This window comes from Primulina eburnea, chromosome 15 (genome assembly GCF_022965805.1).
Source record: "Primulina eburnea isolate SZY01 chromosome 15, ASM2296580v1, whole genome shotgun sequence".
Classification (NCBI taxonomy): domain Eukaryota; kingdom Viridiplantae; phylum Streptophyta; class Magnoliopsida; order Lamiales; family Gesneriaceae; genus Primulina; species Primulina eburnea.
Genome location: NC_133115.1, coordinates 36834318 through 36860353, shown reverse-complemented (window position 1 = coordinate 36860353; position 26036 = coordinate 36834318). Strand labels below are relative to the sequence as shown.

At 36.3% G+C, this 26036-nt stretch overlaps 3 protein-coding genes, 1 long non-coding RNA gene, 1 other non-coding gene and 2 pseudogenes across 6 annotated transcripts; 2 read left to right on the top strand and 5 right to left on the bottom strand.

The window, feature by feature from the left end:
- Nucleotides 1-1533: 1533 nt before the first annotated feature.
- On the top strand, nucleotides 1534-3295 carry LOC140813909 (GDSL esterase/lipase At5g45670-like; annotated as a pseudogene).
- A 467-nt stretch (nucleotides 3296-3762) lies between these two features.
- Nucleotides 3763-9264, bottom strand: LOC140813958 (serine/threonine-protein kinase 12-like). The gene is made up of 12 exons (XM_073172791.1): nucleotides 8579-9264; nucleotides 8012-8109; nucleotides 7806-7902; nucleotides 7635-7717; nucleotides 7434-7554; nucleotides 6572-6651; nucleotides 6077-6139; nucleotides 5869-5981; nucleotides 5544-5629; nucleotides 4430-4551; nucleotides 4135-4246; nucleotides 3763-4054 (listed from the first exon to the last, which is right to left on the bottom strand). The coding sequence occupies exons 1-12, from the start codon at nucleotides 8915-8917 to the stop codon at nucleotides 3980-3982; spliced, it is 1389 nt and encodes a 462-aa protein (XP_073028892.1). The 5' UTR covers nucleotides 8918-9264; the 3' UTR covers nucleotides 3763-3979.
- An 865-nt stretch (nucleotides 9265-10129) lies between these two features.
- LOC140815712 (protein NRT1/ PTR FAMILY 4.3-like) lies at nucleotides 10130-11719 on the bottom strand (annotated as a pseudogene).
- Nucleotides 11720-13170: 1451 nt separating this feature from the next.
- On the bottom strand, nucleotides 13171-16969 carry LOC140814696 (MACPF domain-containing protein CAD1-like). Its single transcript, XM_073173761.1, has 6 exons — nucleotides 16384-16969; nucleotides 15087-15325; nucleotides 14697-14892; nucleotides 14374-14557; nucleotides 14049-14203; nucleotides 13171-13959 (listed from the first exon to the last, which is right to left on the bottom strand). The coding sequence occupies exons 1-6, from the start codon at nucleotides 16678-16680 to the stop codon at nucleotides 13330-13332; spliced, it is 1701 nt and encodes a 566-aa protein (XP_073029862.1). The 5' UTR covers nucleotides 16681-16969; the 3' UTR covers nucleotides 13171-13329.
- Nucleotides 16970-18144: 1175 nt separating this feature from the next.
- On the bottom strand, nucleotides 18145-18218 carry TRNAI-AAU (transfer RNA isoleucine (anticodon AAU)). The gene has a single exon. It is a non-coding gene; the product is annotated as a tRNA-Ile (tRNA).
- A 942-nt stretch (nucleotides 18219-19160) lies between these two features.
- LOC140813920 (BES1/BZR1 homolog protein 4-like) lies at nucleotides 19161-22702 on the bottom strand. Of its 2 annotated transcripts, XM_073172731.1 has the most exons (3): nucleotides 22306-22700; nucleotides 19599-20353; nucleotides 19161-19503 (listed from the first exon to the last, which is right to left on the bottom strand). In XM_073172731.1, the coding sequence occupies exons 1-3, from the start codon at nucleotides 22519-22521 to the stop codon at nucleotides 19500-19502; spliced, it is 975 nt and encodes a 324-aa protein (XP_073028832.1). In that variant the 5' UTR covers nucleotides 22522-22700; the 3' UTR covers nucleotides 19161-19499. The 2 variants fall into 2 exon arrangements, with proteins under 2 accessions (XP_073028832.1, XP_073028833.1); XM_073172732.1 differs by having other exon boundaries at nucleotides 19161-20353; nucleotides 22306-22702.
- Nucleotides 20360-22257, top strand: LOC140813921 (uncharacterized). The gene is made up of 2 exons (XR_012114043.1): nucleotides 20360-21427; nucleotides 21485-22257. It is a non-coding gene; the product is annotated as an uncharacterized lncRNA (long non-coding RNA).
- Nucleotides 22703-26036: the final 3334 nt, after the last annotated feature.

Sequence of the window (26036 nt, the reverse complement as noted above, 5' to 3'; positions counted from 1 at the left end):
AAGGGATAAATATTTGAACGTCTTCAACCCGCACCATCCTCAAAATGTCATAGGACAGACTACGTACTACTGAACTCATATATCTCAATGGATTTCTATTTTGCTATATCCCTCCATGCGAATGAACTTCTAGACCTACTTTTTTCAACCTTTTTTCGAAGTATTGTTCGATCAACTGCCTCATTTATTGAAACCAAAAGCTCCAAAGCCTTTATCCCATGTCCATGTGCAATGAATGCCATCCTTATTAGTCAATACAACGATAGCCTAATCCTTACTGTATATTCATATTGAATAGGTATCGCATTTTCTACCACATTCTTCTTCGGTTTTAAATCGTGTTCAGACCTGGCTCGATTCTTGTGGTTGGATTTTCGTACAGTTTTTGTTTACTTTTTTATGTTTCGAGACTTTGTGTTCCAATGTGCATGCAATTTAAGACGCGAATACATCTTATTTTTTTGGGGAGTTAGTACTAATTAATTAGGAAGTTATTAGTTCATATTGTGTTTTTGTCCTATGGATTATTTTGGTGAAATGATTTAAAAGTGGATGAAATGACTTCAATTTTGGAAGAAATTGAATTTTATTGAAATGATTTAGACACGAAATTAAAATTTTAAAAATATAAAGAATCTGTAGTTACTTAAAGACTTGCAATTAATTTAAACATACTGGTTTGCACTTTTGATGAACCATAGTTGTATTAGACCAATCTTATTTATACGTCATTTCATATCATCCATCCATAGTCTCATCCATCCATAGTCCATTTAATATATCGAATTTACTCATAAAATGGATTATTTGTAACTTTAATTGGAGTGCATGTCAGATCACTCGGTTTATTTTTATTTTTAATTTTGTTGTTTTATCGATCGTTATTTTTTATGCGAAGTAGATAAATATCCAAACTTATGCAATAACCTATAAACCGTACTAGCAAGATAAATTGTATTGAACAAATCGTGAGTGACGCATTCGTCCGAGAAAATATTAACAAAAATATCGTACTTCTAGACATTAACCAAACCGTAACCTATTGTACCACCATCAGAGAGCAGCTCACTCGGTTTATTACACCTAATAGAGATGAGCTTTCCTATAAAATATAATGACAAAAACTTGTGTGAGACGGTCTCACGGGTCGTAGTTGTGAGACGGATCTCTTATTTGGGTTATCCATGAAAAAAATATTATTTTTTATGCTAAGAGTATTACTTTTTAATTTGTTGAATATGAGTAGGTTGACCCGTCTCACAGATTAGGATCCGTGAATCTGTGAGACGGTCTCACATAAGACTCACTCTCATGTAATATCAAATATATCTAGTAAAGAATCGACATTACCATCGATCACCGTCAAAAAATGTCGCAGAACGTCCGCGTGAAATCAATGCATCTATCCAACCACATTTCTGTAAACTCCAAACCATACAAAAAAGTCAACCCCGCTCTGAAAATTTTGCATGTCCCTCATTCCCAATACTATATATATGCTCTGAATCTTCTTCATTCCTACCTCAGAAACATTCTTCCTCTTATATATTCACACTCATACAAAATAATTCGTCCATATTACACAGATTTCGCCACATATAAAAAAATGGGTGGTGGGTTTCAGAGATGGATGCTGGTGGTGATTACGTTAGTAGTCGTTGTCAATCGGGCCTCGTCGGATCCTCAGGTCCCGTGTTACTTCATATTTGGTGATTCCTTAGTGGACAATGGCAACAACAATAATATTCAGTCACTGGCCAAAGCTAATTATTTGCCTTATGGAATTGATTTTCCTGCTGGCCCAACTGGGAGGTTTTCCAATGGTAAAACCACCGTTGATGTCATTGGTAAGATATTTTTCTTCTTTTTACGTACTAATAATTTCACGAATTTGAAAGGATAACTTGTTCATTAACTGTGTAAATTCTTTCTGCGTATCATTCTCATAATGTTTATCATTATTCGACATTTATTTCAGCTGAGCAACTAGGCTTTGATGATTACATTCCGCCGTACGCCACCGCCCGTGGCCAGCAAATACTCAGGGGAGTAAACTATGCATCTGCTGCTGCAGGAATCAGACCGGAAACCGGCCGACAATTGGTATGGCTTTAAAACATCGAAGATAAAGGCACACAATTCACAACAGTAGTACGAATGAATAATTAATGGCAAATTCTTGTTAAACAGGGTTCCCGGACCGATTTTACGGGACAAGTAAACAACTACAAGACCACAATTTCGCAGATTGTGAACATACTCGGTGACCAAAACACTACTGCAAATTATCTGAGCAAGTGCATTTATTACATTGGAATAGGCAGCAATGACTACCTGAACAACTATTTCATGCCTAGTTATTCGACCAGCCGCCAGTACACGCCTCAACAATATGCCGACGTTCTCATTCAACAGTATTCCCAGCAATTGACGGTAACCCTGTCTCAAATTTTAATAATTTGGATCTTGTTATTTTATTCTGGATGATTTTTTATCCTAATTTTATTTCAATTTTTTGTCTAGACTTTATATAACTTCGGAGCTAGGAAGTTTGCTTTGATCGGAATAGGCCAAATCGGGTGCAGCCCAAATGCATTGGCACAAAACAGCCCTGATGGAACCACATGTGTGCAAAGAATCAACAGCGCAAACCAACTATTTAACAATGGACTCAAGGGATTGGTTGGTAACCTTAACCAGAATACAAGGGATGCTAAGTTTATCTATATCGATGCTTATGGAATTTTTCAGGATTTGATTAGCAATCCTGCATCATTCGGTAAGCATACTGATCATCACAACATCAGATCATTCCGAATTTTTCAGGATTTGATTACCAAATGGATGTATGTACGTCCACATGTACCGCATGCAGTGCGAGATTCATTACAGCCTAATATACTTTGTTTTCCCATTTCAGGGTTTAGGGTGACGAATGCTGGATGCTGTGGAGTGGGGAGGAACAATGGACAAATAACATGTCTCCCGCTTCAACCTTCATGCCGAAACCGGAATGCGTATCTGTTCTGGGATGCATTCCATCCCACCGAAGCTGCAAATATCGTGGTCGGGAGGACGATCATATCGTGCTGCCAAGGCATCCGATGCATATCCTACGATATCAGTCGCTTAGCTCAATCCTAAAAACAAACAAAAATTTTGATATTATTCATATTGTCGTGTTTTGCTTACTGTTGTGTTTTGCTCTACTACTGTTTTCGTATGTTTTGAGGAATTTATATACGAATTATGTCATTTATCATACAAGGGTCAATTATATATTATTATTCCGGAATTAGAATTAATTGGGATGGGTCCATAATACCAACTTCCGCATATCGATCGTGGCAAATCTTCCCTACTCTGAAGTTCAATTTATAATTCAAGTAAATCAAACTAAAATGTATGAAACGCGATTCATCTTTTCTATTTAATATACTTTAATGTAATAGTTGAGTTTTATATTAAAAAAAATTAAATAAATTTAATTAGAGTTAATTAATAAAATACAATTATAACATTTTTGTTTATAAAAATATTTTATGTTTGAATATCAATTGAAAATTATAGACAACATAATGATTTTCAATGGGATTAATAAACAAAAGCGTAATATAACCGCAGGTGTGCCAATGCAACTCTGCGTGTAATAAATAGTACTACACATCATATTTGATGGAATTTAGACACAACTAATGAGGTTTATTTTTAAGAAATAAAAATTAAGCACTCAAAAAATATCAATGGGAAATAGATTGGACATGGCCAACAAACATTATTACAATAAAAATTACAGTTTCATTAGAACACAAGAGTAAGCCCGGTATAGGATTATTTATCCATCAACTTTGATTTTCACCTGGTGGCTGCTTTAAAAAAAAATACCATACCAAAAACAAAACAAGAAAAGTATTAAAAACATAATACCGATATGAAAATCAGCAATGTAATGAAAATAAAAAGTATCGTAGCCGAAAGTCTAAATGCTTCCATCAGATCGAGAGGAATGACCAAAGCTACTATCTTTCTTCTGAAAGCATTTCAGTGGTCCAACCTGTGAACAAAATATCGATGCGTTAGTCAGCAGGTATAAAGGCCATTGCTTCAAGTAGCAAGAAAAGGATCATAGAAAACCTTCCATCGCCTTCTGTGACCAAAGCTGTTATATATGGCCTCCAGTCGAGGGATGATTTGCTTAAATGTCGGTCGATTTGCTGGATTCTCACTCCAACACTCCTCAATCAACCTGCAGGAAATTCACTAGACCGTGTACTAATATTTCTCTTATTTGTGGCATTCGCAAGCCAATGCTCAATGGTTAGAGAAAATCTTAGAAAGAATAAATTATCGGATATAGTGTATTTCTCATGATTCACAAAGATATTCGCAAAAACAAAAGAAAAGAACATTATTGGGAGTAAATACATACTCTTTCAGCCCATGGGCATACAACTTCAACGAGGCTTTAAAAGGAGGGCGGTCATTTGCAGCATGAGACTCTGCCACTTCATGATCTTGCTTTGAAGAGAATGGTGGGCATCCTTCGATCATCTAAGGTTAAGTGCATCACAAAGATAAATTTATCAAATCCAGTTATAATAAGGAAATTTCTCAAAGACACGCATCTTTGACCCAAAATGATCAAAAAATAATAATAAAAAAGATTTAAAAAGATAAGCACTTTCTTGAAAAAATCCACAAACGCAGGTGTGACTCCTACCTAAATCTATGTCCTGCAAACTACAAGCTCTACTACGTCGCAGACCCAGGACTTTAGGTGAAGAGGTTGAAACTAGGGAGGAGGGGATGGGGGTTATTTTTGGGGTCTGAAACTTGAATTTTTGGAAACAAATATACATTCAAATTCATATTTTTATTGATCAAGGATAGTGACTGCCCAGCTCATTCTTCCCTGGATCCTGCTCACCATCAAATCACCTCGCATGTTTTTATGTATGGATCTCATACATGAACAAGAGCCAAAGTGAATGGATAGCGCAATGAGAAAATTATAGATGTTGCTGCAATACCTTTGGCATCAATTTGATATTAAAAATTTCAATTAGAATCGTGTCACATACTAATAGCAACTTGACATGAATGAAATGAAGTCGTAGTAATATGTTTTGTTATCAAAATACAAAAGAGTGTAAATATAAAAAAATGTTAAAAATTAGAACCCAAGAAGAGGAAAATGAAATCGGCTGATTATAAGCTGAAAAGAGAGAGAAACATCACAAGGAAACTTAACAAAACAGTAGCATTCGCCCACACAAATACATCACTTGTCACAGATTTGCGTCCAATTGTTCAGTAACTATCTATGCCACACAGCAAGAGAAAAAGTGAAACAAATAAGCAATATCAATTTACAGCACATGAACGTTTCTATAATCTAATAAATAAAATAATATGTTATTCTCGTTTTCTTATCGCGGTTATAGTTCATCTAGCAAATGCAATTTCATCATCAACATATTGTTAGGATAAGGATTTGATATCTACAACTTCTTAGCCCAAACCATTAATGCTACATCCATTACCTCCTGCAAGATTAAAGCAAACGAGAAAACATCCACTTTAGTGTCATACTCTTCATTTCTGAAAACCTCAGGAGCTACATAGCGACCTGTCCATGTACAGAAAATATGAGAAAGAATTAGCCATTAATCATATCTCTGGTAATCACCTCAATCGCCACACGACCCCACCACAAGTGAATGTCGAAATAAATTTTTTCAAACTGAAAAATTCAGCAAAATTTTCATGTGCCCATAATCAGATGGATTCTCTCAGTCAAATTTTAAATGGTCTCGTCGAAAAGCGTAACAAAACAGTGTACTAGCTCTAGAGCAGAAAAAAGCTTACAAGTGTCCTGACAAGTCAGAGGCGTGACTTCTTTAACTCTGGCAACTTTGAGAAGCTTGCTAACCCCAAAGTCTGCAACTTTCAGGTGCCCAGAATCATCCCGCAATATGTTTCTGTTATCTTAGTCAAAAATAAGGAAAAGACAATTCTTCTAGAAATTTTGCAGAAGAAAGAAAAGTTAACAAATTATGGAAGGATAAAAACTTACGAAGGTTCAAGATCACAGTGAATAATGGCTTCAGGTTTAAATTCGTGCAAATAATTCATTCCCCTGCAAGAACAATTCTATTGTAAGAAAAAATGGCTCTCGTCATCATTCAAATGATTGGGGAGTCCGCAAATTTCTCCATATATATGACCTATTCATCATTTCATTTAACTCCTGGCTAACTCCTCAGTAAGAACGCATTCCTATTTTTATTTTTAGTTTTCCAGGGCTCAGCAAAATCAAATCAGCTTCATAATAAATTTCATATAAATACAACTGCTCAGCGAGTTTGTAGTAGGGTGACTCACATTTTAAAACGGGAAAAGAGGTTAGGATCATAATTGAAATAATTATTAAACAGATTAGGCTACCTATATCTAAAGCAAATCTGAACAGCATTTAGTACACAGTGTCAACATATTAACCACCTAGATGAAACAAGAAGTGGTAGGAAAGTCTTGCAACACAAAAATTAACTTAGTATACATACTGGACCTGGCAATATCCATTGCAAATCTGAGTGATGTAGCTGGCTTAATGGAACCTCTTCTTTTTAAATATTCACACAAGTCGCCCTAAAAAGACCGAGGAATGTAAACCAGATCAAGTCACGAACTCATTTAACTAATATATCATGATATTAGCACAGGTATAAGACCAAATCACAAGTTCTATACTTGTCAAATAGAAAATCACAAGTTTAACGGAGAATATATGGGAAGACAACTGCCAAAATTGAAATAGACATTCAATAAATAGCTCATCTTTGCCCATTTAATAATATCGCATTCCTGGTGAATCACTAAGTTGCTAAGAAAGATATAATTTTCTCAATGAAATTGATAAATCAATAATAGGCACCAAATGCAATCAATTATCCATGATCAAAATTTCTAAGAAAAATAAGCAACAATTCCACAACCATTATTAGAATCCCTTGGAAGTAAGAAAAAAAATGAAACATGAATTTTGGAATTCTGTTGATATAGCAAGTGCCACTCTGACTAAAAAATAACAAAATGACAGGTTTCTACCAGCTTCCAAGCATTGTGAGAGCCATGTGAGAAGTACAAGAAGAAAATTGACAAGTTCACAGCATGTGATTTCCTTCAACGGTTGCCTCAGACATAATAAAATCCAATTTAAAATACAAAATATGACGATTCCCATACAAGAAAGGATTAAAGTAAAACTAATCAGAACATAGAAAATTTCCATAGAGACATAAAAATTATCAGTAAGAACATAAAAACTCATGCATATGTTATATTAGCAGACAGTCAAATAATTTACAAGCTACAAAAGTGAATGATAAGAAACAGAATCATTATCCAGAATTGCTTCCTTCATTGAAAACCTTAGATAAGTATTCAGTCACAATCATCATTGGACTACTTTGTGTCACAGCACCAAGAAATTGAACAACATTTGGATGTCTTATTTTCTGAAGCAAAGCAAGCTCATCCCCAAATGCCCTCCTGCAAAAATAGAGCAGGTAATAGAGCACGATGTTAAGAAGAAGTGCAGAACCCGTCAGTTCATTTTAAAAAAATCTCACACTTTATCCTCGTCAGCAACTTGCTCCCATAGTATTTTCACAGCAACGTGTATTCCACGCCATGAAGCTATTGTATAGGTTCCCTGGTAAAACACAAAAACAATTTGTTAAGTGTGACATGACATCAAATGTGGGTATCTGATTATACAAGAAATGAAATTGGTTAAGTACCTTAGTTATTTCCACACTGTTTGTAAAATCGAGTTCTTTGGGATTAATCTCATATTCTGGTATCTCACGGGCATTTGGGACATGCAGTGGGAGCCATCTAAAGAAAAACACATATAAAACAATAAAGCTCCAGCATAGAAGAGGCCATGAAAAGAGACATTTTACTAGTCCTGGAACTTTCTCATAAATGAGAAACTATGAGGCACAAAGAGAATAGTAGGAAACTCACAAAATGTTTTGCACCATGTTTCTCCAATAGTTTAATCACGTCATGTTTCTTATAATGCACGGCATCTGCAAGAGGCTGTTTAAGTAAGACCAGGTTTAGATTTTAGAGCAAATCAAATTACTAAATGAATCAAAAGATTTCAATCGACGTTTCGAAATAATCGAACTTTAGCACTGGCAAGCTTTAACATATTCATTAGTTTTTATTGTAAATACATTCAAAATTCAACGAGTTATTCGAGCCAAAGTTTCAGCATTTTCTTAATGGAGGACAATAATTAAGTTTGAACCAAACTAGTTGAGTTCGATTTCAAACCTTAAGACGACTAACTTAAGCCCTTTTTCATAGAAAAAAAATCGAGCAGCCTAACAAAAAAAACAGTAGCACAACCTGGAGCATTAAAAATGTCAAGTATTCAGCAGTTGTTAGTTTACAGTCCTCATAGATCTATCTAACGTAGCAAACAGCCAACAGATAAAGAAACACAAACCCAAGGAATAACAATCATAGACAAAGCCATTAAATTTTAAAAATCGAGTCATACCGTGCTTCCCCACCGATCTCTGGCATCAATTGCTGCAGCATTTTCAAGCAACAACTCGGCTACATCAACGTAACCTTGGCATGCGGCAACATGAAGTGCAGTCCGATGATCAATATCCCGGAAATTGACATCAGCACCGTTGTCCAAAAGCTCCTTGATGCCATCCAAGTCTCCCTCATTCGCCAAGTACATTAGCTTCAACCCCGGATCAATACCATTTACATCAGCAAACTCATGTTCTCCCTCCAAATCATTAAAGAACCCATTGTCCGGCTCAGGTGCCATGGACGATTGCTTCCACAATGTTAATCCCACGGGAGGGGTAATTTTCGAGTCCATTGAAGATTTCAATCAGAAATATGTAAAAATGGAGAATTCCCTTCGCAAGAAATCACCAGCTCTTCAAGAAAAATCCTTTCTTTGCACACCTTTTTTTTTTCTTTCTTTCTTCTTTTTTATAACTCACACTCAAAACGAAGAGAACAATGAAATTAAATCCAAACAGTAGAATTTACGCCCTAAATCCGAAGTTAAAATTCGAAAAACCAAGAATTCGAATATCACTGAAAATACAAGAGTAGGACCCCGGCTAGTTCACGAGTACGATTTGTAGAAGATCCAAAGAAGCGGAGATAAAGAGGGAAAGACTAGTAAGAATGACGCAAGAACTGTGTGGAAAAAGTAGGAAAAGGACTGGTAAGTATGTTAAATGGTTTTATGACGACATGTTTTGTTTATTTTTTTATTTGTTTTTGGAAAATACTAATAAATAAATGGAAAATACTAATAAATAAATAGTGGGCTATTTCCCATAGGCAACAATTGACCAAATAATGCCATTAATGTGACGTCACGAATGTTTTAAAAATAAAAGTTACAATTTCTTGCAAGCATGAGCAAATTCCTTTTCTTCTTCTTTGTTTTTTCTTCCCACAATTTTCTTGATTAATAATGACATAGGCCTGTATACTATATAATAATAATAATAATAAATAATAATAGTTTTTGTTTAATTCTAATATATATTTCTTATAGTTTTTCAAAAATTTCTTTGATGTATAAAATTAATCAATCAACCAAATGTCTATTAGTAAGTCTCATGTTATGTTCGTGAGATATGTTGATACGATCTATACATGCAATAAGAAATAATTTTGACATAAAAAATAAAAAAAATTATATGTTAAATCAAATGTAAAATCTCACAAAATTGATTCGTAAAACAATCTCACTGTGAATTTTTTTTATTAATTCAATGTTACAAAAAAACTATTTGAAAATTATATATGAACTTTCTTAATAAAAGATAATCAAGTGTAATTATTGTGAAGTTAAATTATTGGATTATGTTCCTTTTGGTTATATATGAACTGCCAAGATAATTTTTTATCTTTATCTTATTTTTAAATTTTAAATGATTATATCAAACTAACATAAAATATTATTATTGAAAAACTATTTTTAATTTTAATAAAAAAAATTAATTTTTCTATACAAACATTACTTAATATCTAAAATTTTTAGTAGTGAATTTGCTTGTCCAAATCTGCACTATTCTTGTACAATCTGCAGCTCATGGACCCTGCTACTCTCATTTGCACTGTCGCAACTCACTTTTTCTTTACTTGTAACTACTTGTGAGTGTTGTGACGACAAGTAGATGCAAAAATGGAACTAGCTCAAGAAAAAAAGCAGCCAATATAACAGATTCAAATGGCCACGGTTGATGTTATTTCCAGCCAGCCATCCCCCACTCCTGGTGATATTCTTTGTAGCAATGTTAAGTGTTAACTATCCTCACAATTATGGTGCTAAGGAATTACCCAAGCGCCATTGAACTCCAAAGGAAACAGCTCGATAACGATTTGAGATCTTTCGGGGCCTGGGAATAGAACTCGAGGAGCCCGACGTATGTAAACATGTCTGCTATCGTCCCAATATGAAGTACTGAAACGACAACCAGAAAACGCTGATTGGGTGTGGCGGCTGAAGCAACGGGATTGAATCAAGCATGTTGTTATCTCTTGCATCTCGTTTGCGCTTTGCTTCCATTATTGCATATGTGGCCATTGACAGTGAGGATAGGATGAGACCGACTCCAACTCGTGGAAGATACGTTGTGCCTGTGGGAATGCCATTGAATTTTCTTGCAAATGGGACAATTTTCGATCGTACAGTGGAACGCCGATTATCAGAAACAAAACAGGGTGGACTGCTATCGATGCAGGTGGACAATCGAATTCTTGGTGATGCTTGTGTCCTTTGTTATTCCCTGTTGGATGTAAAAGGGTTTGAAGCTGAGCCAAGCAAAGGGTCATGATGGTGGTACAGCAAAAGATCGGAACAATGTTTTATTTTTTCATTTTCGACTTGCGTCGCTCGACAGAGTTTCCATGGATTCGGCCTTTCCGAGTTTTGTATTGAAGGAGTCGGGATAGCTGCTTTATCAAGAAACCTGGCAAACAAAATCGCCAGAAAATCTGATATAGAGAAAAACCAATTTATGTCATATTTAAATTCCTTGAAAATGAGGGAACCTGAAAGCATCGGCGTGTGGTAAAACAAGAGCACAGCTTTGGTTCCACTGACTTGTACACAATGAGAGTTTTTATCATATATGTTGAAGAGAGGTGGCCTCAGTTGGATAATGAGCTTGCAGAGCTAGCAGCCCAAGTCCCTAAATGAAGGAAAAGTTCAGTGGTCATAAGGTTTTTGAGAAATGAAGCATCTGAATTCATGAAAACTAACCAGAAACTCGACAGAAGCTACTTACAAGAACTGCTTTGAATCTGCCTACATATGTGTCTGCTAGAAAGGCCAAGGCAATGGTGATAATGTAACTAGTCCCCAACAAGTTTGTCAGTTGAGTCGCTGCATCGGCTATGCTAAAGTGCATCACCCCAGTATAGTATGTTACCAAGTTTACTGCCAATCCGAAAGTTGCCATGTGCTCGAAAGCATATGTCCCTTTAAAAAACGTCGTTGATATTTGACTAGACCTTCTAAATTATGTTTTTGTATTGAAATAGTTGTGGTGGTACCTAGAAGTTACGAGACACCTATTCCACCATGCTTATCTTTTCGAGCCTTATTTCCTTTCCAATTCACCTTCCCTTCAACAAATTTAGTATGTTCCTGCATAGTTTTGGAGTACTGGTGGTATCATATGCATATGGAAACCCAAAAATGCTAAGCGACAACTGATAGTGGTTGAATATTTGATTAAGAATAAAAGTATGGAGAATACCATTAGCTGGTGTAATTCTTTAAAACCCTTTTCGCAGAAGATCCCAAGTAGCAAGAATTGCAAAGTCAAGAATCAACGAGGCTATAAATATATATGATTTTATTGAGATTGATGTGAAAACTATGTTGATTATTTAGTGTGTATGACACCTTTACCAAAGGTCGAAGCATTTTATATCAGCTGAGTTGGTCTAAAAGTATAAAAAGACCAATCAAATTAAAACCCTAGCATAATTAATTAAACCAAATTAAATAAAAATAGCATGTTTCCCTGATCTCAACTAATCAGATTCTGAAAAGATTATTCAATATCACAAATCTTATAAAATAAAATAAATACGCATGTTTTTGTTGCATGGAAATGGACTGCTTGTTTTTTAAAAAACATATGTCACTCATAAGATATATAAAACAGGAGGTTGTAACAATTAATTATCAATATTTATGCAATAATAATATGTTTTTAATCATTCCTATTATAAATAATCTCCAAGAAAACATAATCCAACTGTTATCTAAACCAATATCCAAGAATAGTAAAAACGAACGGTTAGGAATCCAAAAACGATTCTTTCAAGTATGCTTAAGGAATCGGTGAAGTCAGACAAATCCTATCGAGAAACAATCCCCTTTTTCTGGATATTCTTGTACATATTCCTGGAATTTTGCCGACGTGGGAGTATATATATTCTGTTGCCCACGTCAACTGTAGCAGTAAAAGGGGGGAAAACCGCAAATGGTTTCGATGTTTTTGACTTTTTCAGGTAACCAGAAACCAAACATCAACATGAACATCAACATCAAGCTTCAGTCATGTTGTTAGATTAAGGTTGCTTTCAGTAAATATCTTGGACACTAAAAACGATGATTGGATGGTTTTAGTTAACTCTTATGGGAGTATATTCTAGAAATTATCCAACATTTCCACCCTATTGTTTTTAAATTGAGATGGTTGGTTTTCTGCTCGATTAGTAAAATCCAAATGGAAAACCACCCCTTGATTCGAGATACTCATGTTTTATTTATTTGTCAGACTCAGCTTATCTTGATTCCATCTGATTATTTTTCGAACTTTTGCAATCAGGTTCAATTTGAATTCTAATCTTTTGTGTCTCAACATTGAGTTACTGGATAATCTTTAATACAAAAAAAAACGAAAGTTTGGAAAAAGATAAAGCGAGATTGAAGTTTTTTGACCAAAGATAATTCAGTTAGACTTAGTACTGATAAAATGAAAACAAAAAAATTTGTTGATATGCAGATGAACAGAAAGAAAAATTAACTTCTGAGAAACCAAAATACAAAAACAAATGCAGATTTTTGCCCTTATACACGACAAGCATCAAGTATAATCTCAATAAATATTCAAGCACAATGAATGACCGACTATATTGGCATATATAATGTACAGAAGAATAGAGCGGTAGATCGCCTGATCAAGAAATGAAAATATATTACCCTGTTAATGGAGGTACAAGCAGAATCCTAGCTAACACAATCATCTATCAATAGTTCAGTAGAGAATACTTTACACGTAAAACAATTTTCCCTTTATCAACTCCAAGCTTGGCTCCGGTTACCAACCAGTGCCCTGGCATATCTTGGGGCCCTTTCAACATTTCTGTCATATCCACAATTTTTGCCAGTTTTCCTACTATGCTGGAACCATCCCCTTTTTCGTTTGGTAATGAAGTAGACGAGCCATCAAGCTTTTGTGCAGCAGATAGATTTGAGGGGCTATGATCCCACACAGATCGCCTTAAAGTACATCCTGGTACTTTGGAAAATAGGAGTTTAAGGTGAAGCACGCTTTTTGCCCCAAAATCCCATACACCTAGCTGAGCCCCGGTGACAATATGAACGCCAGAAAGATCTCCGATGCATGTATCTGTGTACTCTATTGGTGCAGTGCTTACATGCGAGAATTTTTTCCACTTAATTGGTTCAAACCATCTACTATCCTGCTCTTCGGGTCCTTGCCACCTCGGTGCACCTATAGCCATGTGGGAGTCCCAATGGGGTTGAAGAATTTTCGGAAGAGACACTAGATGTTGCAGGTTTATAGAAAGACGATTTTGCTTGGAACCATCTAGGCTGAGCTTGAGCCCTGTGACAGGCTTACGTCCTACAGCAACCTGTTACATCGTAGAATGTCCAAAATTAAACATTGAAATAAAGTGGAGAGTCGACACTGACATAACATTGTAACAGCAGACTACGATACCTGTTCAGGGCTTATATAAAGTTTAGGACCCATTAAACTGAACTGAAGAGATGGACACACGGGTTCCTTCCTTTGTAGGTTGTTCTGCTCAGGAGCCCAAACCCGAGGAATTTGGAAATCCAAGAAATACTGTAGATCCTCGATAGGCGGCTTATCTGAACAAAATGAAATTTTTTCACAAAGTTCAAGATGTAAGAGAAACAACTCTAGGATATTCTTTAGCCAAATATTCAATTTCCAAGAATTTTGAGCTGGCAATTAGAAGAAAATTCTGCATGATTTCCAAATTCCGCTTTGAACAAAATAACAAAAGATAAACTCTTACACTCCAAGTACAATTCAATAGCACGAGCTAAGTGTTTTATTCCAGGTACTCCTTCAAGCAAAGACACAATGGGCATAAATGTCATGTTGATAACATCAGGAGCTCCTTCTACGGTCCTGGCCCACTTGTCATAGCTCTGTTCAAGGTCATCTCCTCCTCTCCTTCTGAAAATGACGGTAACATCCTGCATAAATAAATAAATGCCAAAATTCTGTAAACATACAATACATAAATGACATAAAAGTATTCGAGAGAAAAAAGTACGTTTGATCAGCATATAGTCAGCTATACGGTACAAACTCAAAGAATGCTGCTCGACTTACCTTGTCCTTGTATTTTAAGGCACCAGAACTAACATAACCCTTTGAATCTGAGAACCTCTGCTCTCCAATGTCTTTCACGTATATTTCAATATCTGACATTGATAATGGCGATGGCTGATGCTGTCTAATGTAGACAATATCCCTTCCTCCAATTGTCGCTGAGGTAACGATATGAGTGCCATAGTTTTCAATAAAGCTGACAGAATATTTGACATAAGAAAATCGAATAGCGTGTATATTTCATATTCATGTTGTAGAAGTAACCAAAAACTATAATTTCAGATACACTTCGTAAACCAAATAACTTGGAAACTTCATGCAATATCCAGGAAAAGGATGATATATCAGTGAAATTCTTATGCTAAGTCCTAAAACTTTCATAGATGCTACCTTGCCAAGGATGCAGGGTCCCAAGAATATGGAACGGCACTTTTGACTTCTTCACGCAAAATTAAATTGAGATTTGTTAGTGCGACCGTATATAAGGGGATAATGAATCCAACCATCACGAGGGATTGTGTAGCTGCTGCATCAAGCTGCCAAGAGCCAGTGAAATTAAACATGGCATTGAAGCTTCCAAGCGGTATATCACCAGGTATATCTGATTTTTCATTAAAATACTTAGCCATCTGCAAATGCGAGTATGGAATAAACATGAGATGAATAGCTAGGTGAGGAGATTTAATTGTGAAAGAATACCAAGAAAATTAAATCATGAGTAGCAAATGCTCATTTCAGACCAAAGATGGGCATTGACATTCTCAAGTCCACAGGTCCTATAATAAAGGTTTAAGGGCGCTGTCACATCGGGAAATAAAATATATTGAGGAGTAGCAAATGCTCATTTCAGACCAAAGATGGGCATTGATATTCTCAAGTCCAAAGGTCCTATAATAAATGTTTAAGGGCGCTGTCACATTGGGAAATAAATATATAGAGGAATGAGGACTCAACCAAGGGAAATGCTCATTCTCCATAGCATATAATAAATTTATTTACTCATTTAGAGCCACGCTGTTATAATTTAGTGAAGATGAATGAGGAAGGAATATTTCGAGATTAATCACAATTTTACCTTATTCCATGATCAAATAGGAAACGAAACATTATCTCAAACAAATGGAGCAACACAAAAATGGGTAACCTTGTGTGGCATGTGATCAAGCTATTTGCCCAGTGTTATTTAACTGTGAAGATGTAACTAAACTCCTCGATTAACACCACATTCAAGAAATAGGCACACACAATTTGTATGTTGCGGTAGCAAAAGGTTTTCTCGAATTTCATTTCTGACACCACTTCTTTCAATCATCAAAAATGTACGCAAAGGTGATCATGCGCCAACTTCAGATGGAAGCATTTTTTTCCAACCCCTTTCATACCTATAACTCATACTATGGACCTGTCTAGAACAAGAAGTAGTTTCCAGTTGTGCTTAAATTTTTAGTAAAGCTATTTTTTTAAGCCTACATGGGATATATAACATTGGCCATGCCTTTAAAAGCCAACATCCACATCTGGATAGCCTTTATTTCAAGTGTTCAATAAAAAATCTAAAATCTTGCGCAGCCCCATTCAAGGTTCAATATCCAACCAAGAACGATTCATTATCATAACCTCAACAATACCATTTTATCTCAATCGAACAGAAATAAATCACGAGAATGAGTCAGGGCCAGAAACAAACCTCGTAGAAAGTCCAAACAGGGGTCTTCACATTAGAGCTCTGGCCTACAGAACACCCAATGTCAACAGAAACATCACGGATTGCATAAGATTCAGAAATTTCAAGATCTTCGGTGTTTTCTTCATCGATATGCACCAACCTAGAGCCAGGGGCTCCTTTACAATAAAGCAACCTAATGTCAGAGGTGACGTCAAAACCCCGTCCCAGAGCTTGGATTGAGTTGCAGAGAGTGGTGATCAGTGAATTTTCTGGAACTGCCGGGCTTGTGCTACTGATGCTCTTCTCTGGGAAATCCATGGAAGAGCAGAGATTCAAGAATGTTTCATTCAGCTTATTAGATCGAAAAAAGAATGAAGTTTGGGGGGGATTTTTCTACGTTATTTTCTTGGGAGGTTTGTTGGGACTTTGTCAAAGATTGGACTTTGAACTCAACCATGTTGTTTTTGTCGGATCAGATTCGGTGGTTGTCTCTATTCAAATCAAAATTTAATAAAAGGGAGGAGAGGCTTTTGACTGTATGTATAATAATGGCAAGAAGCGCGTTGCCTTTGTGAGTGGAATATTTTGATTCTGACCCATCTTTTCTTCTTCTTTTCCATCTGTGAATAAAGAGTATCTTCTTATGGCTTTCCTGCATATGTCTTTTAGGGGGCGTTTGGTTGGGGTTATTAGGTGGGTTTATTTTTTTTAACCAACTTAGTCACATGTTTGGTACGGATGATTATTTAACCAAATCTATCCCTCCTATGAATGATTAGGTTATATTAGGTAGGTTAAAATAATACCTCCTCACCTCCTAGGATTATTTATCCAACTCTTAATCCTTCTTATTTTCCAATTTTACCCTTCTCCTATATCCAAACTCACCACCACTTCCCGTCACGACCGCCGCCACCGACCTCCGACCACCGCCGCCGTCGCCGAACCGCCGCCGTCTCCGACCCGCCCATCGCCGGACCGCCACCACCGTCGCCGGACCGCCGCTGCCACCGGCCGCCGACAGACTGTCGTCGCCGTCCGGAGTGGAAGAAGAAAAAAAAATAAGAACGGACGATTTTGTCCTCTCATCAAAAAATTCAAAATTATCCTACACTTAAAAATCATACCAAACATAACACTATATATTACATTCCTACCACAATCATTTTCTTTATCATTTACTTACTAATAATTAGTTTATTTTATCCTTCAAACCAAACGCAGCCTTATATTAGTCAATATTTTGGGTTGAGCTCTGGAAGAAAGATCCGGTCTTCGTGTAGAGGCTTTTGTGTGAATTTGATAATATTATAGGCCTAGGCCTCGAATGTTGGGCCTATAGATAGATAGATCCATATGACACTGTAGTACAATTTGGTGAGTTATTTATACATGCATGGGGAGATCATGATTTTGGACTACCAAAAAAAGAAAAGAAAGAAGAAGAATGAACACTTTGGATCACTATAAATTATATTGTATATTATTTAATTTGACCACGATCTCCCCGGATAATGTTCAACTAATAAACATAGGGGGAAAAAATAAACTAACAAACATACGCTAAAATAACCTTGATCTAATATATCATACATATGTATTAATTTATGATTCCTGTCGCCCTGACCCGGAATGGATTATTGATTTCCTTCTTCCTTTTTAAATTTGATTTATTTTTTAGTTGGTACTAGAGGGGCTGCGTTTGGTAAATTTCAGTTCTCGGAGGGTTGACAGTTCTCGGAGGGTTGAAAAGGAGACCGTACAAAATTAAAATGTTTTGTATGGCCCATGCAGGTCTCGAACCTGCGACCTTCGCGTTATTAGCACGACGCTCTAACCAACTGAGCTAATAGGCCTTAATGACATCATCGAAGCTAGTTTAAATTTAAATAGTATTGATCGTAAAGTCGGTTCGATGACACAGGATTCTAAATTGAGCTTGACATCGACATGTATTATCACGACAGACAAAACTAAATTAAGCAATTTGAGCTGGTCCCGGTGCTCATGCTGCTCGTTATACGTGTAGCTGTAGTAAAGATTTTACTCTATCCACCATATTTTTACATCTCTAAAGTGTGCTGTATGGGATATGGATTTATGCTAGTTTACTAAATGGATCATTTCCTGGATTAGACATGGTTCGTAAATTTCCTCTGTAGGTGCTTTTATCGGTTGTTCTTTGGTAGGGAGTACTGTTGACACATCTAAGTCAGTCTCTACGATAACTAGATATTTTTGCAGGCAGGAAAGGGGATTAGGTAGTGAATTCAAATAAATTACTTTGCATATTTAACTTCAGAGGGAGTAAGCAAACGCGATTAATTTTTCCCTTTGCCTTTTGATCTTCACATTGCGTCTCTGCACTTGCGAAACAGTTTCTAGTAAAATATATGCATACAATCATTGTTTCTTCTCCCTCTTTACCTCAAGTTTTGTTAGCGCGTACGTGATTTTATTTCTTTCTATTAATATGCTAGATCAATTTTTGAACCTTATTTGGATCTTATTAATGTCGAACCAAGTTAATTAACTCCTCGGCCAGTTCCACGCGTTGGTTCATGGTATCCATTTGATGTAAAATTCAGACTGCCATAATAATAGCTACTGACCGTATAAATTTCCCGTCATTGGAATCGAAGTCATAATTACCATCAAATCGTAAAAGTAAAAGTTAAGTAGCTTTTCATCCAGCCTTGCCCAAGTTAAATTGATATTTTTTTCCTCCAGCATATGCAACTGGAGGTCATGGGTAGGAAAACCCCAGAAAAGGCAGAGACATACAAAAACAGACCAGAGCTGTACATGAAAATTCGATAGTCTTTTGACGTCCAAGGTACATTCAATTACAAGTTACAACACAATTGAACACTTGCAAAATGTTTCAGTAATAAAAGGGGAAAAAGAATCAAAACAATTTGCTGGGTAAAACACAACATTAAAAATTTCTGCCCGGGAAAAAATTGTGCAGAGCTAACTACATAAGCTAATTCTACTATAGATATTCCTTTTAGAACATATATAGTGAAGCAAAAGGAAAAGACAGAAAGGAAGCTGCTCCTACCGTGTGCAATAATATTAAGAACTGTCAACACAAATTCAGATAGATACCGACTTAAGACCTTTCTTCTATGTCATCACCTGAAATTTCACCAAATCAAACGTTTTGTCCTCAATCAACGAGAAACAAATCTTGAAAAAGTCAAAAGAGGGCAGGAGAAAGCCTTGTGTGTTACCTAGTACCATAATTCCCAAGAGTAAGTTCGAGATCATCAGGAACACACACATCATGTATACGCTCTCCTTCCCATGGTTTCACTAGTTCCTTGGTATTGCTTCCAAAGGCAAACTCAGCTGAAATTGCGTCGGACATAGGAACATCAGCTGTCTTGTCAAGCCCTGCTGTGATAGCAGGAGAGCAAGCTCCGCTTTGCCCTGGGGTCCACATACGGGAACCTCCATTTGACAATGGTTCTTTGAAAATAAATGGGTTTGGTGATACAAGGCTGAATGTTGGAGACGAGGGTCCCTCTTGAGGGGTTTGAACACCAGAAAGCCATCCTGAATCAGGTGGAGTTAGTATACCAGGACTTCGAGGAGTAGAATAGGGTAGGAATGGATGGCGCTGACTAGGACATGCTGGATTGGTTTTTGCGTCATCCCAGTTACTTCTCAATTTAGGAGTACGTGAAGTTGGTGAGCTCAGTGGAGGGGTGACTGGAGCACTGATAGAACCGTCTGGTATATAGAGATGATGCGGGAACTTAGATGAAGCGGGCATCGTGCCGGATGATAAGTTTTTTAACCATGGGATGAGAGAGCTATGATCAGCGGTGTTACTGACATTTATAGCATAAGGAGTAGAGATGGGGCTAGGAAACGAAGACGATGCAGGGCTTGGATTGAAAGAGGCTTCTGGGCTTGGTTGATACGAGCATGGGCTGACTGCTACTGAACCCATGATGTCCATTCGTTCAACAGGCTTGCAACCCTGCAGAAGGTAGAAGCACTTGAGAAAAAACATGGAGGAAGTCAAGACAATGAAATAGGTCAACAGCAGGTGTAGCCGTGTAGTCCACTTCATCCCAAATGTTCATCAGGGACTTCAACTTGATGACAAGGTTTCACTGATCCACCGTTCAAGTCCAAGTCAACATGATAATTGTGATAAAAAAATTCATATTAAATAAGGGGATGCAAAGGCACAAAGATTTATCATGCACTTAGATCTGTAATACGATAAATCTATCACTGTACAATTGGTTGGAATCGACATGTGCCGGCACTCACACTAAGGGTTCCCCCACCAGTTCTGTGAATATCTATGTGTGATAATTTAACACAGCTTACTCATCAATGCTCGATCCTTGTACTGTCGGTTTGTGTTATTGGCTCCCGGGGCCATAATCATTTTGAGCAGGAATCGCAAAACAAAACATGGAAAAAGGAATAAGCTTGAGTCAATGTATCCAATCCCCTTCCCCACCATAAAGTATATAATGATGGAGATATGCCGATAAAAAGGTTAAATAGCAATTATCCCAGTCCTATAAAATTTCTTTAAAAGCGTAAATCATTCTGTCATCCAATATAGCTGCATTCCCCACTAAAATTCAAACTAAACTTCCCGAGTACTATGTGCACCAAAAATCAATTTCAAAATATTAAAGCAATCAACAAACGAACTACCAGCATGACTGACTAGAGTTGTACATGTAGTTACACCTCAAGAACTTATTCGACTATGCTCTTAAAACATTACTTAAAATATATAAAATATTTATCCGATGATTGTAAATATAGTACTTGTCATTTTTTAAGTAGTTCAAATACATTACATCAAATTGATGTTATGTTTATAACCATTTGATCAACCCCTTGGATAATACTAACACTCAAAGATAAGGTCGAACTAACATAGTGTCATGTCGCTTCTAAATTTGCCTAAAGAGAAAAGTGAAGGGATATTGCCGTTATTCACGGCTAGTTGTAAAACCCTAATTTAACCTCAACACCACATCATATAGGTTTGATTTTCGAAACAGGGCTAACACTGACTTTATATGTTAACGCCATCGACAATTTTTTACCTAAGGTAAAAAGTCGAGTATTAACAGAATAGCTGCACACATCAAATCAGACATGATTTATAATGGATTGAACGTGGGACTATAGGCATCTTGGGGGCATCGACGTCTAACCACAGTCTGATCAGAATCGGATAACTTCCTGACAATTGGATCTGTACAAACTCTCACCCAGAGTGAAAGTACAGACGGGCCCATGTGTTTCTCAGCCTGGCTAATATATATATATATATATATATATATATATATATATATATATATATATATATTCAATTACGTATTTAAAAAAGAAAAAAAAAACAGCAAGATGACTGAGAAAGGTTACAAGAAATAAGAATCTTTTGAGGTGTGCACTACTAAAAGTAAAATCTGAGGTGATTTATCGTACGCCAAAACAGTAAGAAAAAAAAATAATGTCATCTTTATTTTCAGGAAAACAAAATTAATATCATATTTATACTTGCTCTCTGGGAAAAAAATGTTGAGAAAATTAACAGTTACAATTAAATACACCAAGTTACATTATTTTTATTTTTCACCCAGAATTATTATTATATTACTCTCCCACTCGCATCATGCGCCGAGTGCATACAGCGCACTTTAGCACTAAGCTATGGAACCAACTAGCCTATCAGGCCAGAGGAAGCACCTGCTGACCGCATCAACGTAAATGCGTCCAACGCTTTTTGCAGGCAACACCACACAGAAAGGAAGGAAGCTCAAAACTACAAGCATAAGAGTTATCATTACGGTTCCAGAACTAAATTAATCAGCCTCAGTCTAAATATCTATGCCACCATGGAGCAACTTATGCTTCACCTTACGCAGTGGAGTGTTGTCATTAATTGTATCGTACCTTTCTGTATGTGGTCCCGTCTTCTTCTACGATCCAACCAGCTTCGTTGCAAAGAGTTTTCAAGACCTCGTTGTTGTCACAGTGTTTGGGGAGCTTGTAGTTTCCGTACAAGCGCAATCCGGAAAAGATCTTGGCCGCGATCGCACGCCGCCGCCGCTCCCTCCGCTTGTTGTTCTCTCTCTCCTTCCAAGTCGGCAACCTCGAGCCCGACGTCATCAAAACGGCTCAGTTTCGGAATTTTCGGCGAGCAGATGGAGATATTATCGCCGGATAGTTGAATGAACCAGGTTGTAAACTATGATCGGACCGGGTTCATGTGAAGATTATTTGAGAATGGAATGGAGAAGGGATGGGTCCTTTGGGTTGTTGTGGTCAGTTAAGGGGAGAAGGATGGTGTTTTAAATAAATGTTCGGGATTGATATGTGGCGTTAATTACGAGAGTGCCACTGTATGTTCTGGCTTTTTCATTGCCCTTGAACGCGGGTGGTGCACGTGTTTAGTCTTTTTAAAAGGGGTTCATTCTAAGAAAATATAAATAAATGGAATCATTATTAATATTATTTCTAATTTTTTATTGGTTTATTGAATATTGTATTTGCTCATTATTTTTATATATTGCTCCAAAGGTGATATCGCTCACCTTAGGCGTCCCTCACTCCCGGCCGACAGGATTGTGAGAGGAGGTAAATCATGGTGACTCAGCCAACCAGCAGCAGCTAGACCTTATGCTACGCCGCGCACAAGAGCTCCACCTCATTGGAGGGAATTTAACTCTCACACTGCCGCTTGCGAGACTCGATCTTTGGTCATTGCTCCAAGATTCACTGACTGCTGCTGATCAACTGAGTTAAGCCCATACAGACCATTATTTTTATATATTAACTTATTGTTGGTTGTATTTATGGATATTTTTTTATGTTTCCAAAAGTTGTTGAGATCATCTACCGTCGTATTGGTAAGTGTATCCATTGCGTGTGAGATGTTTAATTAATTATTTTAGATTTAACTTTTTTAAACAATATTTTTTAAAAAGATAATTTCATGTTGGATCAAATTATTATTGATAAGTTAAAAACAGCTAATTATCTTTAACATATTATTTTTCCAGTGCGACGGAGAGCAGGGAACCGTGTAGATTAAAGGTCTTAAGCTTAAATTCTGGCTTTATTAAAGTTATATTTCTTTGCTGTAACGTTTGAAATTACATTAGAAATAAATTAGCTTGCGGTGACTATATATAATTAATGTAATGTATATATACCCAATAAGCCACGTCGCTTTAGTAATATAACTTTTGTTAAGAAAATTTTGGTATTATGCATTTTTTAGTTCTTGATTATTAGTTAGAGTTACTCCAAACTCAATTTGATCGACTTCAATTTTTAACTTGGGTCCATATTATTTAAGGAAAATCTGTTAAAACTTCACCACATCCACCAATTGAATTTCTTTTAGATTATAAGTATGATATTGTTTTAAATTACGAAGATATAATGTAATTGTAGGCGCTACTAACAAAAATTAAGCATAGATTCGATACTTGTTTATCTCAAAAAAAAAATCTACCTAAATAATTAATTAAACTATCTGAAATCAGCAATACTTGAACTTAGGACCAACCACTCTAAACACCTCAATCTTAATAATTAGACCGAGGCCGTCGGCGCCCGTTGAATCTTCTTTCTATAATCATTTACTTGAAATATTTAATTAAAAAAATAGAAATTGACAGTGGCCGTGTGGGACCGAAAATTCAAAGCAGGTGCACGTGCGCGGACGAGTGGGAGTGGGAGTGGGCACGTGAACAAATAATTGGAATATGAAAGTTGAGAGCGTGGGATGAAGACAGACTTGAAGGTTTTCTGTTTTGATTTTCTCTAACTCTCTTTAAAATGTCAAGTCGATTTATTTAAGGCTACGTTTGGTACGAGTGATGGGACAAGTAAATGATTAGTTTACAGAGTGATTGAAAAATGAGATATATGGATTAATATTATAGTAGGATAACTAAACTTGTTTTTGGTATGATTTTTAAATGATGGATTATTTATGTTAATTTCAATGAGTTGACGCAAATGCCCCCCTTCAATTTCTAATATTTACTGTTTAAATATATGTATATATGTTTATATGTGTAAAAATCTACAGAATGTACAATAATGCACATAACATAAAAATATTTATTGAAAAGAAACTGGAGTGTCCTCAAGTGGCCAACTAGTTGGGTAGAAATATTTACTACGGTCCGCCATGTGGTCAGTAAAGTGAATAGAAAACTGGAAATTTATGTGTCATTAACAAACAAATGATAGGAACAGGGTATAGTAAGAAATGCGCTTTACTGACCCCGCGATTAGAGGATAGAGATGTCAACCAAAATACACAACGCATAAATGTATCTGGAATTTCAGTGTCGAAGAAGTCCAAACAGTTTCGGGTAAGACTTGAAAAAGTGAAAAATAAGTTCTAATTTAACACAATGTACACTCATTTACGCCCAAATCAGCAAAGAGTACAAAGGAAATTACTTTCGTTGTCTGCCGACGAAGAAATGCAGTACACGTAGCTTCCGAACTTCTGGTCAAAAATCACGTCAAACCCAAACTGATTCCCGTCGCGTACAAGAAATGTAGCTTACGATCGCAGATACAAACAGAGAAGAGAAAAAATGAGCAGTAGTAAGTAGTAATTCACGAGTTCAAAGTGGGCAAATTATTGAGCCCCAAAAAAGAAACAACATGTGACACCCTGACCCGATACAATTAAAATACAGCGGAATTTAAAATTTTCTTTCAAACATGGAAGGAGTTTCAAAATACATTTTTATAAAAGTGTTTACAAAATAACAACATGATCATTCTAATGACATAACAAAATACAAAATATCATTAGTGTGATCATGTTACAAAATGGTACAAAATAATCATCCTTCCAATCTTTGTATGCATATGACCCCCATCCACAGTCAACGTCCCGGTCCGTCGCTCTTATCTGCATCACATGAAAAATAACTGAAATGAGAATAAATCTCAGCAAGTGGAACTCTTACATAGCAATGATACATAGTATACACTGTAAAACATGGCTTTTAAATCATAAATACCATCGACTCTGAAACATGAATAACGTAGCAATAACTGTAGCAATAGCAATGACAATAGATAGCAATACGATGGTATTCTCTTTTCTATGGTTGGATTGATATCAATAGTATCTGTAACTGTGGTTGTCAATATCCCATCGATATAAATCGATAACTGTGAGGGGATAAAAGCCTATGGTCGATGATCATCTAATTGCATGCAATGCCATGGCTATGATAAATCAATCCAATAAAACATTTGAACTCTGAATAGCATTTAAAGCCGTCCTTTCGCAATCTCATATTTTCTTTTGTATTCCCTTTATAACAATGGTGAGACATACAATGCCTCCAATAGATAATCAATGAAATGAATACATAGCAATGGATCAATGGAAGGGAATAACACTTTGAAACCTTTAAAACACAATACATATAATATCATGTGAGCAAAAAGGATGAAATTCCACTTACTACCAATAGAACACCTCAAATAAGCTCTTGGTACATCACCTACAACAATAATCCATAAATAACACCAATATCAACTCTAGATCCACAAGTACAAGCCAAATAATCCATTAAACAACTCAAACATCAAATCCAAAATAACCCTTAACTCAAAACCTCGTTAGAATCGCACCAAAA

What these genes read in the sequence shown, in the direction of transcription:
- LOC140813920 (XM_073172732.1), bottom strand. Translation starts at nt 22,521, where the DNA reads ATGACGTCGGGCTCGAGGTTGCCGACTTGGAAGGAGAGAGAGAACAAC. An exon ending in ACGGGACCACATACAGAAAG is followed by an intron (nt 20,354 to 22,305) that starts GTACGATACAAT and finishes TACCTTCTGCAG; the next exon opens with GGTTGCAAGCCTGTTGAACG.
- LOC140814696 (XM_073173761.1), bottom strand. Translation starts at nt 16,680, where the DNA reads ATGGATTTCCCAGAGAAGAGCATCAGTAGCACAAGCCCGGCAGTTCCA. An exon ending in GACCCTGCATCCTTGGCAAG is followed by an intron (nt 14,893 to 15,086) that starts GTAGCATCTATG and finishes ATATTCTGTCAG; the next exon opens with CTTTATTGAAAACTATGGCA. An exon ending in TATTGAATTGTACTTGGAGT is followed by an intron (nt 14,204 to 14,373) that starts GTAAGAGTTTAT and finishes CATTTTGTTCAG; the next exon opens with ATAAGCCGCCTATCGAGGAT.
- LOC140813958 (XM_073172791.1), bottom strand. Translation starts at nt 8,917, where the DNA reads ATGGACTCGAAAATTACCCCTCCCGTGGGATTAACATTGTGGAAGCAA. An exon ending in ACAGTGTGGAAATAACTAAG is followed by an intron (nt 7,718 to 7,805) that starts GTACTTAACCAA and finishes GTGTTTTACCAG; the next exon opens with GGAACCTATACAATAGCTTC. An exon ending in GTCACAGAAGGCGATGGAAG is followed by an intron (nt 4,055 to 4,134) that starts GTTTTCTATGAT and finishes TTTTGTTCACAG; the next exon opens with GTTGGACCACTGAAATGCTT.